Source organism: Artemia franciscana, chromosome 9, assembly GCF_032884065.1.
Source record: "Artemia franciscana chromosome 9, ASM3288406v1, whole genome shotgun sequence".
NCBI classification, from domain to species: domain Eukaryota; kingdom Metazoa; phylum Arthropoda; class Branchiopoda; order Anostraca; family Artemiidae; genus Artemia; species Artemia franciscana.
In genome coordinates, this window is record NC_088871.1 from 14,823,274 (window position 1) to 14,839,865 (window position 16,592).

The 16,592-nt window shown below is 34.6% G+C and overlaps 1 protein-coding gene across 7 annotated transcripts in view; it reads right to left on the reverse strand.

The window, feature by feature from the left end:
- Window positions 1-16,592, reverse strand: part of LOC136031042 (putative leucine-rich repeat-containing protein DDB_G0290503) — a 424,748-nt gene that overhangs the window by 321,465 nt on the left and 86,691 nt on the right. For all 7 annotated transcript variants that reach the window (XM_065710238.1, XM_065710237.1, XM_065710236.1 and 4 more), the window contains 2 exons: window positions 10,650-10,868; window positions 5,853-6,032 (listed from right to left, as the gene is read on the reverse strand). In XM_065710238.1, the coding sequence (XP_065566310.1) occupies window positions 5,853-6,032; window positions 10,650-10,868 (399 nt within the window). The remainder of the gene's footprint in view (window positions 1-5,852; window positions 6,033-10,649; window positions 10,869-16,592) is intronic.

The following is a 16,592-nucleotide window of genomic DNA, read 5'->3' on the forward strand; positions in this document are numbered from 1 at the left end:
TTCTTCCTATACGTAATATTTATCATTGTAATTTTTTTAGTCACCACGAATTTAAACCACCCCAAAATGTTGCCGCCCATGTGCGCTCCTTGCACACCGTCTAGGAACGGCCCTGGTATGTTCATTACGTAAGGAACTAGCGCTATCATTTCAGCTTCGGTCAATTTGAACATTTTTTCGTAATTTTTTATTAAAATCCGCAGCCCCCTCAAATTTGCCGCCATAGACTTCAGCCTACTGGTAAATCCAGCACTGAGTAGGTTTCAAAGTCTCGACTCGGCTTCAAAGAAATTTTGAGAAAGTTTCTGCCAAAATACGTGTTCCAGGATAATATACACTGAATTGTTGATGGACAGGGATATGGGCGGAGCTTTTATACGCGCTAAGACTGCAAAGGCCAAATATTACTGAGTCGTAATCATACTGTATATAATTACCATAAAGTACTATTGTGTGACCACAAGTTCAATATTGTAAATTCGAGTTACGTGCACTCTGGAATAAAAGTGTAAAAAGGTGGATATAAGTGCTGTATATACCAACCCAGTTTCCATTTTTATCTGGAATCTTGCGAATAAATAAAGATACATAATAATAGGTACAAATTTATTCTACAATGAATTAATCTCTGCCCCATTAACATAAAAATGCTCTGAATTTACATGACTTGATTATTATAATTTCTTTAGTTCAATTATTTTTAACTGACTTCCTTTGTTTCTACTGTCTCTGAATGGAAGAACAATTCTGTACGTCTCTTTCTATTAAGATAGAGAGAATCCCATATCGCCTTGGTACTTTTTCACTCTTAGCCTTAGAAAAATTAAAATAAGATATCAGGTAAACATTTTGTTCATTTATGATATCTTGCAAGCAGCAAGTCGTTTAGGCAAAATAAACTTATTTTTCAAAACTATTACAGAATTTAAAGGCCGCTTTTTCTAAATGGTACCAATGCCCCTGACGCTTTCTTCTTCCCAATAGATAATCAGAAATTTTAAGCTTAGATAAGATGGGTCTCCTCAACTTAAAATTTTATACGTATTGAATGGCTGCCTAGTCAAAGAGCAACAATTTACTTCATGTCATACTCGTTCTAGAAACGCTAAACATACTCTAATTACCAACACCATTTGTGGTATATTCTACTCTTTCCTCACTACGGTACTATAATAAGACAAACTTAGAAAGACAGCTGTATTATGGTTTTAAAACCTAGAAAATAAATCCTGGTCCATTTTCCCAGTCCATTCGTCTACGAACTTAAACATAAGCGTGTTTTTGGCACCCAGTTCCCCACTTGAATATTCAGCACTCGTGGACCATTTTTTCGTTGGGTCCAATATTGTCTGATTGCCCGTCCACATATAAGATTAACATATTAGCAAAAGTTCAAAACAGATGAACTGGTGGCCACAACCTTACTGCTTTTAAAGAGTCTACCCAAGGACACAAAAACAATGAGGATCTTGAGAGTCAGGATATTTCATTGATCATATGCCTGGTCCCAAACTTATAGAGTAATTAGGTAACAATTTAAATTCAAGAATTTGACTAAAGATTGAAGAAAAAAATTTCGTGACGAAGCCAATCACTGATACTTCAGTTTGATTATGGCACCAACTTGTTCAGTAGCTTTGAAATAAGGTTCTAGTAGATTTTTCAATTTACAAGAGGTGACAAATACGATTGTCACCTCTAAAATGTTTCGACCTTACCCAGTAACTTTTATCAACAAAGAGCAAGTTCGAAAAAGATGGCTCGCACGTGTCCAACGGATCGACAAAGATCTTGTGCGTAAAATGGATCTGCTAAATAGCACCCATTGTGGCAAAAAAAAGAGTGGACAGCCCCAACTATGTTAGGATTAGACTATACAAAATAACCCAAAATCCTTAGGATATTTTCCATAGGGAGGAAAATTTCCATCAACGGGGTGCAGGATTTTCTAACAGTATTAAAAAAAAAACAATGAGAAAATAAATAAAGAAAATTTTTTCAACTGGATATAAGGAGCAGTAGAATGTGAGCAACACTATTGTTGGTGAAGTTGACAAAGGGCTGTTGCAACACTTCACATTGCCTAGCCTACTTAAATCTGATCTTATTTTGCGCTTTATTTTTTTTAATTTGAATGTTAGCTTTAACTAGGTAAAGCAAATTTAGTTTTATTGGGAATAAACATGGTGCCACTAGGTAAAATTATGTGAAAAGTGCGGTGCCTTTAAAAGCGTCAGCTTTTTCGCTCTTGAATATACTTTAACTGCCAGGACTAAAAAAAAAAAAAAAAAAAAAAAATAAAAAAAAAAAAAAAAAAAAAAAAAGCATAAATAATAAACGCCTTCCAGAGCCATTGATGGAAAAAAAGAAAATGGACAGCGTAAAATGGATCTGCTAAATAGCACCCATTGTGGCAAAAAAAAAAAAAAGAAAATGGACAGCCCCAACCATGTTAGGATTAGACTATACAAAATAACCCAAAATCCTTAGGATATTTTGGAAGGTGGTCAAAGGTGAATCTTTTATCAGAATAGAATAGAGGAATCGTTTACCGATGCGTCAGCCTTAATTTGCATACCAGTGGAATAGTGATTTTTTTAGCAGTATTTTTTAGTAGTGTTAAGGATTTTTACTCGCCCTGTAGAATGTGAGCATAAAAAAAAAGAGTGACAAGAAGGGCCGGCAAGGCAGCATCCCTTCAACAACAATTTGATTATCGCAATGTATATACGATCTGTAAACATTAGTTCGTCGCGCTGAACATTTCGCAGGATAAATATGTAGGTTACATATTATTTTTTCTTATTCTGTCCAATGAGAAAAAATGGGGCCTGATAGTTAATAATGATTTTGTGGTTAGTTAAATATCAGGAAACACGCGTTTTATCAAAGGATCAATGAAAGAGCTTAGTCCCTGATTTACTTTAATTTTCCTATTTGTTTCTGCGTTCAAAATTGGAATACAGAGTTACTCGGCTAAAATTCAGCTAACCATCCAGCTATTCAGCTAAAATCCAGCTAAAATTCACCAAATAATGATTAACACCCTGGTATAAAAGCCCACATTTAAATCCAACTAAAAGTTCTACTTCTTTTGTTAAGCCTCTTCCCCTTTACGACCTGACAAAAGAGAAAAGCAGGAATAGCCTCCCAACAATTCCATAAAATTATTTGTGATGCAATTTGGTAAGCAAATTTCGTTATTATATATTTCTGGACACATAACCCCACCAGTCAAAAAAAGAGTGGCCACGGAGTCACTTTTTAAAATTACTCTTGTACAATGTTGATAAGAGTTCTCGCAAGTTCAGTTTTTGTTAATTTCAACTCTTGCTATTGTTTTTGCGATTACTCTTGTCCAATGTTGATAACTGTTCACAAGTTCTGTTTTGTTCACATTGTAAAATTTGATCTTCACAGCAGAAAGAATGCTTTACTGATAGTACACCTTGACATGGAACAATTTCAAGACTAGATCTCATTTCTACTTCAAATGGGTTCTCTCTTTCAAGTTAATCTTCTTTCTTATTGCTCTGATTATATATATATATATATATATATATATATATATATATATATATATATATATATATATATATATATATATATATATATATATATATAGATATATATATATAGATATATATATATATATATATATATATATATATATATATATATATATATATATATATATATATATATATAAGGCAAAAATGTTGATTATGAACAATGACACTAAAAAAGGGTGCTCTAAAGTATGAATCATCTTTTTAGAGAAAATTAAATTAAAAAAAAAAAAGTTTTTGTAACGGAAAGTAAGGAGCGACATTAAACCTTAAAACAAACAGAAATTACTCTGTTCGTAATTTCAGGAGTAATTTCTGTTCGTTTTAAGTTTTAATGTCGCTCCTTACTTTCCGTTACAAAAACTTGTTTTTTTTACATTTAATTTCAGGACGTTTTTGAATTAATGCATGTTTTGATCTTGAATCTCCGCACATAAATAATTAAAACGAAATTTGCATATTAATTAATTGCAATTAATCGGAATATTTTGATAAAAAAGTTGCCCTCCAAGTTTTTGATTACTCAAAAGAAACTAGAATTTTTAATTTTTTACAAACGTTTTCATGGGTAAAAATATACGTAACTTGCGAATTAACTAACGTAACGAAATTCTATATTCGTATGTTTTTATTGCGTATATGAGGGGGTTCAACCCTCGTCGATACCTCGCTCTTTACGCTAAAGCTTAGATTGTGTCCCAATTCCTTAAGAATGACTTCTGAATCACAAAGGCCGTAGAATAAATAGTTGAAATTACTAAAAATACTTTAGCGTAAAGAGTGAGGTATAACGAGGAGGTAAACCCCTCATATGTGTAATAATTTTTGTTCGTTTTAAGTTTTAATGCTGCTCCTTACTTTCAGTAGAAAAAACTTTTCATATTTATTTTTCCATTGTTTTTTCAAATAAAGCTAGAAAATCCTGCGCCCCCTTCATTGAAATTCTCTTCCCCCATGAGAAGTCTCTCCATGGAAATATCCTCCCACGTAACCCCTCCCCCCTCAACTCTCCCCCATAAACAAAAAAATCCCCCTGAAAACGTCTGTACACTTCCCAGTAACCATTACTATATGTAAACACAGGTCAAAGTTTTCAACTTGCAGCCCCTCTCACGGGGACTGCGGGGGAGTAAGTCGTCCCTAAATACATAGTTATTAGGTTTTTCGACTATGCTGAATAAAATGGCTATCTCAGAATTTTGATCTGGTGGCTTTGGGGGAAATATGAGCGTGGGAGGGGGCCTAGGTGCCCTCCAATTTTTTTTGGTCACTTAAAAAGGGCACTAGAACTTTTAATTTCCGTTAAAACGAGCCCCCTCGCAAGATTCTAGGACCACTCAGTCTATACGATCACACCTGAAAAAAAAAAAAAAAAAAAAAAAAAAAAAAAAAAAAAAAAAAAAAAAAAAAAAAAAAACACGCATCCGTGATCTGTCTCTTGGCAAAAAATGCGAAATTCCACATTTTTGTAGATAGGAGCTTGAAACTTCTACAATAAGGTTCTCTGATACGCTGAATCTGATGGTGTGATTTTCGTTAAGATTGTGTGACTTTTAGGGGGTGTTTCCCCCTATTTTCTAAAATGAGACAAATTTTCTCAGGCTCGTAACTTTTGATGGGTATAACTGATCTTGACGAAACTTGTATATGTAAAATCAGCATTAAAATGCGATTCTTTTGATGTAACTATTAGTATCAAAATTCCATTTTTTAGAGTTTCGGTTACTATTGAGCCGGGTCGCTCCTTACTACAGTTCGTTACCACGAACTGTTTGATAGCATATCTTCACCCATCAGCGAAAACGCATAAACTACAAAATAGTCGTTATATTTGAAGCTCAACAGAGATATAAAGTAAAATAATCCGGCTTGCTTTGTGGCAGTGAAGAGCGGCAGCTTGCCATGTTTCTTTTCAGTGTGTCGTTGTATTGTTATTTTTTTTTCGCTATTATTTTTCCTCCTTAAATTGTGAGTCATAGTGCAGTATGTACTTTAATTGGTTTATTATTGTTTGTTTATTGTATGTGAATAAATCTAAGTATATATCTAGTTACTGATAACTCTTTGAAAAAATTTCAAGTAAATTGTCAAAAATACATATTTTGAAAAAAAACATAAATAAACAATTTACATAAGCAAAGGCTCAAAAGCATTATAAAGGCTTAAAGTCACAAAAAGCATGCTTGAGGCGAAAAAATCTCGGTAGACAAATTACAAAAAGCACAAGAAAGAAGCAAGTAAATTTCCCTTAAAGCCATGCACTGAATTACTAAAGGATCATACTTCATTTTCTTCCTCAGCCATTGAGCTGACGTTGTCTTCTCGGACAGTCTGAGCTTCCCATTTGGCCTTGTTCAACATATCTTTCACTTCCTTCAGTTCACAGGTTAAATCTCGTATTTTCTTCTCTTTTTTCTTTGAGTCGGAAGACATCGTCTCTAATTCTTTTTCTTTAGCTTGAATCTAAAATGACGATAGCAAATAACACATCACGATTATTTTTCTTGATCAGAAAAAAAAATCCAACAGATCGCTTAAAAAAATCAATTAATACACAAGGAATATCAACTTAACAAATCAAAAAAATAATAATAATTCTAACTTGCAAGGAAATAAACGGAAAAAAAAATTCCCGTTTGTATTTGTTAAGTGGCGGGGGGAGGGTGGAGAGGGAATTAAAAACCCATTTTTGCCACCCGAACAAAAAAAGTGTTAAAACCAACTTTAGAAACAATTATGGATCCACGACTTAGCAAAAAAATTGTTTTTGATAATTCTAAGTAGAATTGTTGATGGAATTTGATGGTGAAATAAATTTTTTTTAACAAAAAATTTAAAACTTACTCATTTCTTCCACGCAGTTTACTAGCATCTCAAAGTTTCCTTTTGCAATTTTATACATGATTTCAAGCTTGAAATACATTATAAATTTTCCGTGTTCAAGGAACCATTTTAAAATTTCTTGACCGATTATAAATTTTTCTCGGAGCGTTGATGACCAAATTGTGTCCCTAAGAAACCGTTTTCTCGAGTTAACAAGAGTTGTTGGTAACAACCAGGATGGCGGAAAATACCCTTCTCGCTATTCTCGGGGAAATGTTTCAATGTGGAGAATAGAGAAGAAAGGGAAAACCCAGCTACGGCATAAGAGATCTAATTGAATAAGTTCGTTTTTTTTTGCACTTTGTGTCCTGAATTGACCCTTGATTTTGAACGCTCATAAAAAAAAAAAAAAAAAAATGAAAGTTAACATTTCAGCTATTTTATGTCATTTTATGTTTATTTTTCTTTTCCCAGTTGTAACTTTTTTGTCTTCTTGAAAAGATACTTCTATATCTAGCTCGGTTCAAGTGTTTCGAAAACTTTAAAGATATTTTTAAATAGTATTATATATTAGTATGTTTAGGAGTAGTCAAGCTAAGCGTGCATTACTTTCACAAATATGTTCTTAATCTCCTATTCAAAAAGACTGTCAAATTCCAAATGTTTGTCTAGTTGTAATGCCATTTTAGACTGTTACAGCTCTTTTTCTCGTCTTTCTAATTAAATCAAAGAAGACAATCCTCCGTTTTGAAATTTCCGAGTGTCAAGGTTGAAACATTTTTCCAAGGTAAATTTTAAATTGAAGTTGCTTTTTAGTTACTATTTAATAATAGTAGAAAACTGTTTAGATGTTCCGGGTGGCTTGCTCAGCTTGAACTTTGGTTTGACATTTCGTATGAAGTTCTATGATATTTTTAGATAATGTCAGAAAAGGTTAATGCGTTTTTGTTTTGAAAATGTTTCCAAGAGAGAGCAGTGTTATTTGTCTTGGGACTATTTCAGTATTTATATTTTCTTAGCTGTAATTAGTTGGTTTTGGTGTAGTAAATCATAAAGATTTATGTGACATGATTTGTCAACTTCTATTTTTAGTTCCACTTTGTTCGTTTTTCACTTTATTCCTTAAACTGAGTTTATTGGATCGACTTATCAACTTTGTTTTCCAGTAGCCTATCCCCCGTTTGATTTTTATGATACAAAGAGAGTTTGCCATTTTCTTAAACGCCCTTTGTCATCTTTTTTTTTCGTTTGGTGAAGCCACTTGAAACCCAAACTTCTTTTAAGCTTGTCATGTCTTTACGGCTTTATAAAACCCCTTCCCTGTATAAAAGAAAAACCTGAAAGTCGTTCGCCTTTGTATTTCTTAAATAAAACTATATCTTTTGTTAATTGTGGTTTATATTTACTGTGCAAGTTTTTGGTGTGTTGTTTTTTGCTGTCCTTTTTTTTATAATATCTTAATGCTGAAAAGACTATTTTGCTAGCTTTGGTAGCTGATTTTTGTTTCCATCTACCAAATTACATTTTTGATTATTACTTCTAATTTTCTTTTTAGATTGAAAATACGTTGCCAAAAAGAATAAATTTTTCTGTTTAACCGCGTTTAGACTATTCTGTTAGGGAAAGACTATAATAATGTAATTTGGCTCAATGAATGGATAAACCAAAAGTAATGAATCCAGTCACATAAAGATATTTTCGATTCGGTTGAATTGACTTCTATAGGCTTGTCGTGAATTCACGTGTTCACAGGGAATGCAAATCAACCTAAATTGGTTTTTTTCTCATAAAATAGCTCATGGTTGAATAGTTGATCTCTTCTTTTCTTTTATATCTGGGAAACAATCAAAGCGTCAAAAAGACAAGAGCAGGTATCATTTTTAATAAAAATAAAAGTACAAGCAAGGGCACACTATTAATGTTTTTTTGGTTAATCTTCCTTAATAGCAATAATAATTTTGCTTGGTTGTGACATGGGTTTTGATTGGATGCTATTCAAACTAAATTAAAAAGAAAAAAAACTTAAACTGAGCAAACCTTCTCATGTACGCCTAGTCTGATGTACGCCAAAGGGTGAACTGATATTGTGTGCTATAACGTCGGTATAATATTTCAAAATTCTTTCTTTACTTCATTATTTTTATTTGCCTTACTTTTTCTTTCGCTGCTCAATTTCGCATACGAGGGAATTTCGGGGGGGGGGGGGGGGGTGAGACACGCCTAACACAAAATTAGAATACCTGTTTGGTATTTGACACATTGGCCCCAGCCAATGTGTCAAATACCGGCGATAAATATTACGAAGAAGTGATCAACAATTCATCTAAAAGCGTAACAACGAGTACGTTATGATCAATCAGATTGAGAGCCTTCTAAAACAACTAGAATAAGGTTGAGCTAGATATTGCTATTGCAAGATTTTATGATTGGTATCAAGGAAACTTCCAAACTAATACATTTGTAAGTCCTATTAATATTTCTAAAATGGTTATCGGGGGTAACAGTCCATGATAATGAGGGGGGATCTTCGAATCTAGGGTGTATTCTTTCTTTATCAAAATACCCCAAAAATTGTGTTTTTAAAAATCATGGCAGGAGACTTAAATTTTACTTTAAAACGTTGTTTTTGTTTGGGGGGGGAGAGTTCATATGACTTATTAGAGTAGAAAGAGGTTTTATTTAGTTTCTCCACAAACAATACAAAGAGATATCCATTAACGACCAATTTTAATATAAAGCAAAGATTAAAGATGCTAGCAAGGGGTAGACTATGTATGGGGGAGAGCTTGAAGCTGAAGAAACAGTGGACAGGAAGACCTACTAGTTCTCACAATAACTACAATACTACAATCATGACCAATCAAATCAAAAGCCTTCTGAAAGTCAACTAGAATAATTTAGCCAAATATTTAGTAATTAAAGAATCAATTACACTTACTAAGTAATGACAGGGGGAAGAGCATTCAATATTATTAAATCGATTATCATCTATAAACAGTACAACTTCCACTCTTTTTTCTTTCTTTTTTTGCTAGTTGAATGAATATCTAAAATTTTTGCTTTCTGTTGAAAGACTGTCCATCGATACTGGCAAAATTTTCTTTTTCTTTTTTTTTTACTGTCCAAATAAAATATTACCCCAATTTTGTCTTTTATTCTATATTTAAGATAGAACGAATGAATCCATCCATCAATCTCTTATTTTCGCAAGACAAATATAACAAGAAATCAGAGGAACATATGGCTAGACAAAAAAAAGGGTACTTGTCCATTGTTCTGAACACACCCAAAAATTTTGATCTGCAACATTTGACAAAAACCGGTTTAGGTTTTTGCGTTCAGAGTCAATTAGCTTAGACTCAATGGAAAAACTACGTTGCAGGTATATTTTAACTGAATATTTAATGTATAGAGTTGATATTTTGATTAGGTTAGGTTCTGTTATGCTACATTTTGCATGCAGCCCTGCTATACATAATTTAAACCTCAGTTCCTCCTAGTCTGCAAATATATAGCCCAAATTATATACCCTAAAAATTTGCCAATGCGTCTCAGTTTCAACCCGTGTACCTGTAAACTAAATCTACTTGGGTGTGTTCTGAATAATGGAGTACCGAAACCAGAAACGTAAATATGCATACACGGAAGAATAACCAGAAAAATGTTCGATTTGTTCCAAGTCAAAATACAGTGCACATTAAGCTATGTATTATCTACTATAGAAACTAACGCAAGGAATTTCATCACAGTTACGTAAAACTTATTTTTGAACTTAATTTGTTTTGATTCGGCCTTCCAGATGGCCTGTAATGTCTTTGGTTATTACAAGTAGAAACAGACTGCTGGAAACACAGCATATTTATATTTGAGTAAGATTCATCTAGCTTTTTCTTGGTCAACTTTCCGGGAGATCCCTTTGTGAAAAATACCTTTTTCCGTTTTTTTTTCTTCTAAAAGAATAACAGTCGCTCCAAATTGACCTCATTAGTAGTGAAATTTTACCCTGTCCTACAATTTACAACAAAAAACGTTTTTATTGACTGTTGTAGGTTTACACAATCAAAGCTAAATTGAAGTCTGAATGTTAAATTCCACCATCACAAAAATAATATTAAAACTAGGCCAATAGAAAAGTAAAGGATTAGCATTTTGACTAATTTTTGCTAAGTTACGCGCCTCCCTGCGCGTGCTTCTGGAGGTGAAGGACAGTTTAAGATCCAATATCAGGCGAAAGAAATGAATTTAGAGTGAACTTACTTCAGTGACAAATCCTTGCAAAGTCCTTCCTGCTTTTTTCAAGTTGCTTTCTAATTCTTCAATAGTTGTTGTTTTTTCCCGAAGAGCATTTTCTAATTCTTGAATTTGCTTCTGCTTTTCATCGAGAGTTATCTGGATCTCAACTAAAATTTTATTTTGTTGTTCTATCTGCTCTTCTCTTTCCTCAATCATTTGTATCTTTTGCTCAATCTCTTGTGCCTGAAACAAGTAAGTATTTATTCGGAAGTCCATTTTACTTTACTACACAAGACAAATACACACTTTTGGTTTTCATTTCATGAAAATAAGCTGTTAAGGAGAGAGAACACTTCTTTTCTGGACCTAGCCAAAATTAGCCCTCAATTGAAGGATCTTAGAAAGCCAATTGATTTTCCTCATAAATATGCTTTCAAATAAAATGTTAATTTGGTATTTTGGAGCGAAATGAAAATAAATATTTAGCAAATATATATTTATTTTAGTAATTCTTGGATTTATTCTTCCCAAAAAATCGCCAAAAATAACCGAAAATTTTTCAAAGTAAAACCAAAGAGAAAAAGAGAGGTGATTGCCCTATACTTCTTTGTTAAAAAATGTACTTTGATTATATTGGCTTATTTCTGTGACGCTGATCTTCGAAGTTTTGTTCCACTCACATTCTTATGGGTGGTTCAGCAAGGGAAACCAAATAAACCTTTTGCCAGTTTTGTATTTATCAACTATTGCTCTTTTAAATTTTGAGCCAGTAATAAGAACGCAAAATGCGATTGGTTCTTCTGTATGAAAATTTAAGCAAGTAGATAGAACAAAAAGTTGCAGTTGCAACTCTTTTTTTTACATGTAAACTGTTTCTCTCTGGCAAAATTTTAAATAAAAGTATGCTCTAGTAGGCTAACGCCCCACATTTTCACTTAACGGTTAAGCAGATAAAATCAAGATCCACTTACGTAGCCCAACCCTCTTTCGTCTAGTAGCCACATTTTTATCTCCCAACAAAATTAGTGTCTCCCACTATAGTTTTTTTTTTTTTTTTTTTTTTTTTTTTTTTTTTTTTTTTTTTACTGCAGAAGGTTACTTCAAGGTGTCACAAAACTAATAAAGTTTACAAATTAAAATGTTAATGGCAAACCCTAATCGTCATTAATAGAAATCAAAACTCATCGACGTTTATTTAACTCTTTAATATAGACAAATATGGTACAAGCCTAGAATTGGGGCTATAGAAAAATAACAGTAACACATTGTTACTGCGATTCAACTATTCTTCTCCCCCTCCCCCAAAGTACAAATATAGACTACAGCCTGAATTACATGTTTCCTATGAGTTTTCGGTTACCTGACTGTCAGTGCCGATTTGATTTGCGAGCTGAGTGGTTTGGGGTAAAATATAGTGGAATTGCAGTCATAATAGGTTAACTACAATTATTCTGCACATTATGAAGTAAGAATTGTTTCCTTCTCACCAACCCCAATCCTAGGGTTATGCCAAATAGAGACTATATCAAAAATCAACTTTTAATCGTTACTTCATTATATCGTACTTGTTCTTTACAGTTTCTTTTATGTATTCTCATTCTGATAAACATATGTAGACTTGGCAGAGGAACTGTTTCTTTTTTCCCAGGTGTCACATTGATCTTAATTAAAAGTTAATTAGTCGCCGTTTTTATCTCCCCTTTCCCCTGCATATTCTCATCATGACCTAACTTTTATTACACCCGAGTTCCTTTACATGAGACAAGAATAACAATTAATTCTCCTTGTTTCACAATAAGAGAGGACAGTTGCCTTTACACTGGTAAACCCTAAAAAGAATTAGTGTGCACATTTCCTTCCTTTATCTGAGCCGCGAAAGTCTTCAAAATCATGGAAAATTTTATTTCAAAAGCTTCCAACAAAAACTAAAAAAAAGCCAAGAGTACAGAATTTTTATAAGATTGTTGTCGCATTCGATGGAAAAGCAAGGATGAAAGTTTTAGAGGCAAACACACCACTTGTTTGGATTGAACATTGAAAATTCGGAGCATAATAAGACATAAAAGCTATACAGATTACAATAGATATGCAGTGCATACAGAGGAGATATTTTTAGCAGCTTGGAAATATAAGTCTGCAATCTTGAAACTTTCCCATCTCTATGCCAATATAACTCCTCTGTATGCACTGCACATCTGTTGCAATCTGTATAATTCCAGCAGACTTCGTCAATAACCAATGCTATATGTAAACAAAGGGCAAAGTTCATAACTTGCAGCCCTTCCCCCGGGGACTGTAGTGGATTAAATCGTCCTCAGAGACATATTTATTAGATTTTCGACTATTCTCCACAAAATGGCTATCTCGAAATTTTGATCCGCTGACTTTGGGGAAAAATGAGCGTGGGAGAGGGCCTAAGGTCGACACAATCACCCCCGGAAAAAAATAAAATAAAAACCACTTCACGTCTCAACTTTGGGCTCAAATTCGGAGATCGTGCCATCACAGATGTTGATTTTGCCGATGACTTGGCCATTCTGGCGGACTCCACGGAGAAGCTGCTGGAAGCACTCCGAATTCTACGAGAAGAGGCTGCCAAAGTAGGACTGCATATAAACTGGAACATAACTAAAATTATGGCCATAGACCCGTCTTCTTCTGCTGTTAACTCTGTAGTTAGTCTGGATAGCACCACTGGCAACGAAGTTGTTCAATACTTCACCTATACAATACTTCAGGCTCGCTTCTCCCCGAGCTGCAAGCGAGATTATCCAAAGCGTCTTCTGTCATGGGCAGACTGAATCGTCACCTCTGGCGAAAACCGAACATCAGTCGTAAAACGAAACTGCGGATCTTCAACGCTCTAGTCGGCTCTGTGATGCTTTACGGAGCTGAGACATGGCAAGAATCAGCTGCAACTTTCAAGAAAATCGACGTATTTTATGCGAAGAGCCTGAGGACGTTCGAGGGCCTACGATGGTCTGACTTCTTCAGCAATGGGAAGATTCTGCAGCTCACAAAGCAGTCTCGGTTTTCGACTCAAGCAGCTGAGCGAACCTTAAGATGGTTTGAGCACTTGCTTCGAATGCCACACCATCTACCCGCAAAGATGATCTAGGACTTGAACCCTATCAAACTCGGTTGGAAACGACCTCGCGGTCGACCGAAGAAACGTTTGTCCGACAGCTTGTCCAAAGTCTTGACGATGTCAAACATCAGACAGGGTGAGGTGCAAATACTCGCCATGGACCGAAGCGGATGGAAATAACACACGTTACTAAGATTCTATGACTTTTATGGGGTGTTTCCTCCTTTTTTCGAAAATAAGGCAAATTTTAAACTTGATGAAACTTATATCTTTAAAGTCAGCATAAAAATACGATTCTTTTGATGTATACATTGGTATCAAAATTCCATTTCTTAGAGTCTCGATTACTATTGAGCCAGATAGCTCCTTACTACAGTTTGTTACCATAAACAGTTTGACAATGGAAGAACTGCATAATTTATAAGTCTTTCATTGTCAGTTGTAAATTGTGAGTTGGGAATGACATCCCTGTAGGCATGCTTATTAAATGTTTATTAAAGACCTTTTGAAAATTGTGAACAAAGTAGCGATTTCAATTATCATTCTCAAGGGATCACCTAAAGCAGATGAGGGGCCCTTCACCCTCCAAGGGTTTTCCAATCTCTCTAAGCATGCCCCGAACGTTTCAACTTAATACTCCGAGCCTTTCCTGATATTGGTGATGCGCCCTTTAGACAACCACCATGGAAATAACATGTTCTGACCTTGCTCAACACCCCCTCAGCATTTCCTGAAAGTAGTCACAAGCAGGAGCAGTACCACTCATAAGAAGTCGAACATAGTCACTGTCGAACTCGTAAGCAGTCAAAATTGCAAGGAGTCCCAGTCACAAGTAATCAAAGTCATAAATATTCGCAATTGCATTCGCCGTTAAAATTTCCATCATCGCCATTACTAATCGCATCCACTGGAACCATCACAGCCGTGACCAATATCAAAGCTGCCATCACTATCAAAGCTGCTACCACTACCCAGCCACTGCTACTATCAAAGCCGTTACCACTATCGCAAGTAGCCAAAATTCAAAGGAGTCCTAGTCACAAGTAGTCGCAGTCGAAAATATTCACAGTTACAGTTGCATTCATAATGCCCATTATCATCATTACTACTCGCAGCAACTGCCACCATCGCAACCACCTCCACTATCACATCAGCCACCATAATCAGTCGCAGTCACACCATTACATGATAACATCATACCCAGCGCACTTTCGTGGGTTTCGGTTAGATTATCTGCTTGCTTACACGTAGTATTTGCTATTGGAATATATGCAGACATTTTCGAGGGGGGAATTTCAATGGAACGGGAGGAGGTATTTTCTGGGTAAAATTTCCCGCGGAGGGGACGTTTCCGTACAAGATCCGAGAAACGATCTGAGGTGAACTGAAGTGAGAAGGCAATTTTCAGCAAGGAGGGAATTTTTCGGGGGATTTAACACAGGGGATTATTCCATGGTGAATTTTCCGCAAGAAGATTTCTTCTCAAATAAGAAATTTTCCAAAGGAAATTTTCTATAGAAGGGGGGAGGAGGGCAGATTTTCCGGCATGATTCAAAAAACGATCATAGATTATGTATAAAAAAAAAATTCCACAAAAATTAAGGAATCACACTGAAATTAAAACAAACAGAAATTATTCCACAAACGATTGGGGTTCCAATCCTAGATTCCTCACTCTTTACGCAAAAGTTTGACTTTTTGGCCCAATTTTTTAAAGAACGACTCTTTGAAGCACAAGAGCCGTTAAATTGACATGCAGATTTTTTTAATCACAAAAACTTTAGCTTGACGGGATTTAGCTACCTTTGCTGTTTTAATTGAATCAGCTACATGTTTCAACCATATAGCAAATAATGACATGTTGTTATATAATCATTTGATTATAAATAAAATCATAATTAACTTTTACATCAATTATGGTTGTGTCCAACGACTATGACGTCATAGTTTTATAGAATAGTTTCTTTTTGTGCCAGAAAAGAAGTTGTAAGCTTATCCAAGGCTATTCCGTTCGCATTTTTGTTATTCTCAATCTTTGTCTTGCTGGAATTCTGTTTTTCAGTCTTTCAAGGTGTATTTGTTCCTCTTCTCCCCAGATTGGCTCAATTTTTTGCCTTTTTCCTTCAGCAAGTCGCCGGATATTTTAATTCGTCGTCCTTTTTATGCAAAAAGATTCTGCTGAGATGTCGATGGTTTCATCCCCTGATATTGTTAATTTTGCCCTAGTGCCAAAGCAAGTTGGTTCTTTGAGGATGATTCTGTTTACTAGCAGATTATCGTCTGCTTGTTTTTTTGTTGTTTTTTTTTATTTCTACCTTCGTAAACATTTATAATTCTTTTTCCATTTATTGTTAATATTTCATTATTTGTAAGCCATACTGATATATTCTGAGGAAGAGGAAGATCTCAGGAATGGTGTACATGCATCTTTTGTTGAAGAGTTTCAACACCGATATCGTGAGCAACAGAGGCTTGAACTTTGTAATCCATCAAATTTGGATTTCCTGAGAGTACAGCACCTAGCAGAGCTGCACCGTTCGAAATTTTTGCTCTCCCATCAGACACTCTCAGCTGCGTAGTTGTCCCAAACTTGAAATAATCTTTTTCATAGTCTTATGTGATGCACCACCAGTTAATAACACTTCGTCTATAATAGCTCTTTCAGATCCTGCGTGATTGAATATTTCCATTATTGCAAGTTTAAATTTCTCGTAAAAATCAATGTTTATACAATAAAATTCAAAACGAGTTAGTATTCCTGCAATCGTTTCATTTTCACATTAAACTTGGAGTTCATATTTGTCAGCTTTTGACAATTTCTCTTTTGCCAAAATAACTAGACTTCGAAGCTTATGTTGAATAACCCCCTTTCCTTTATA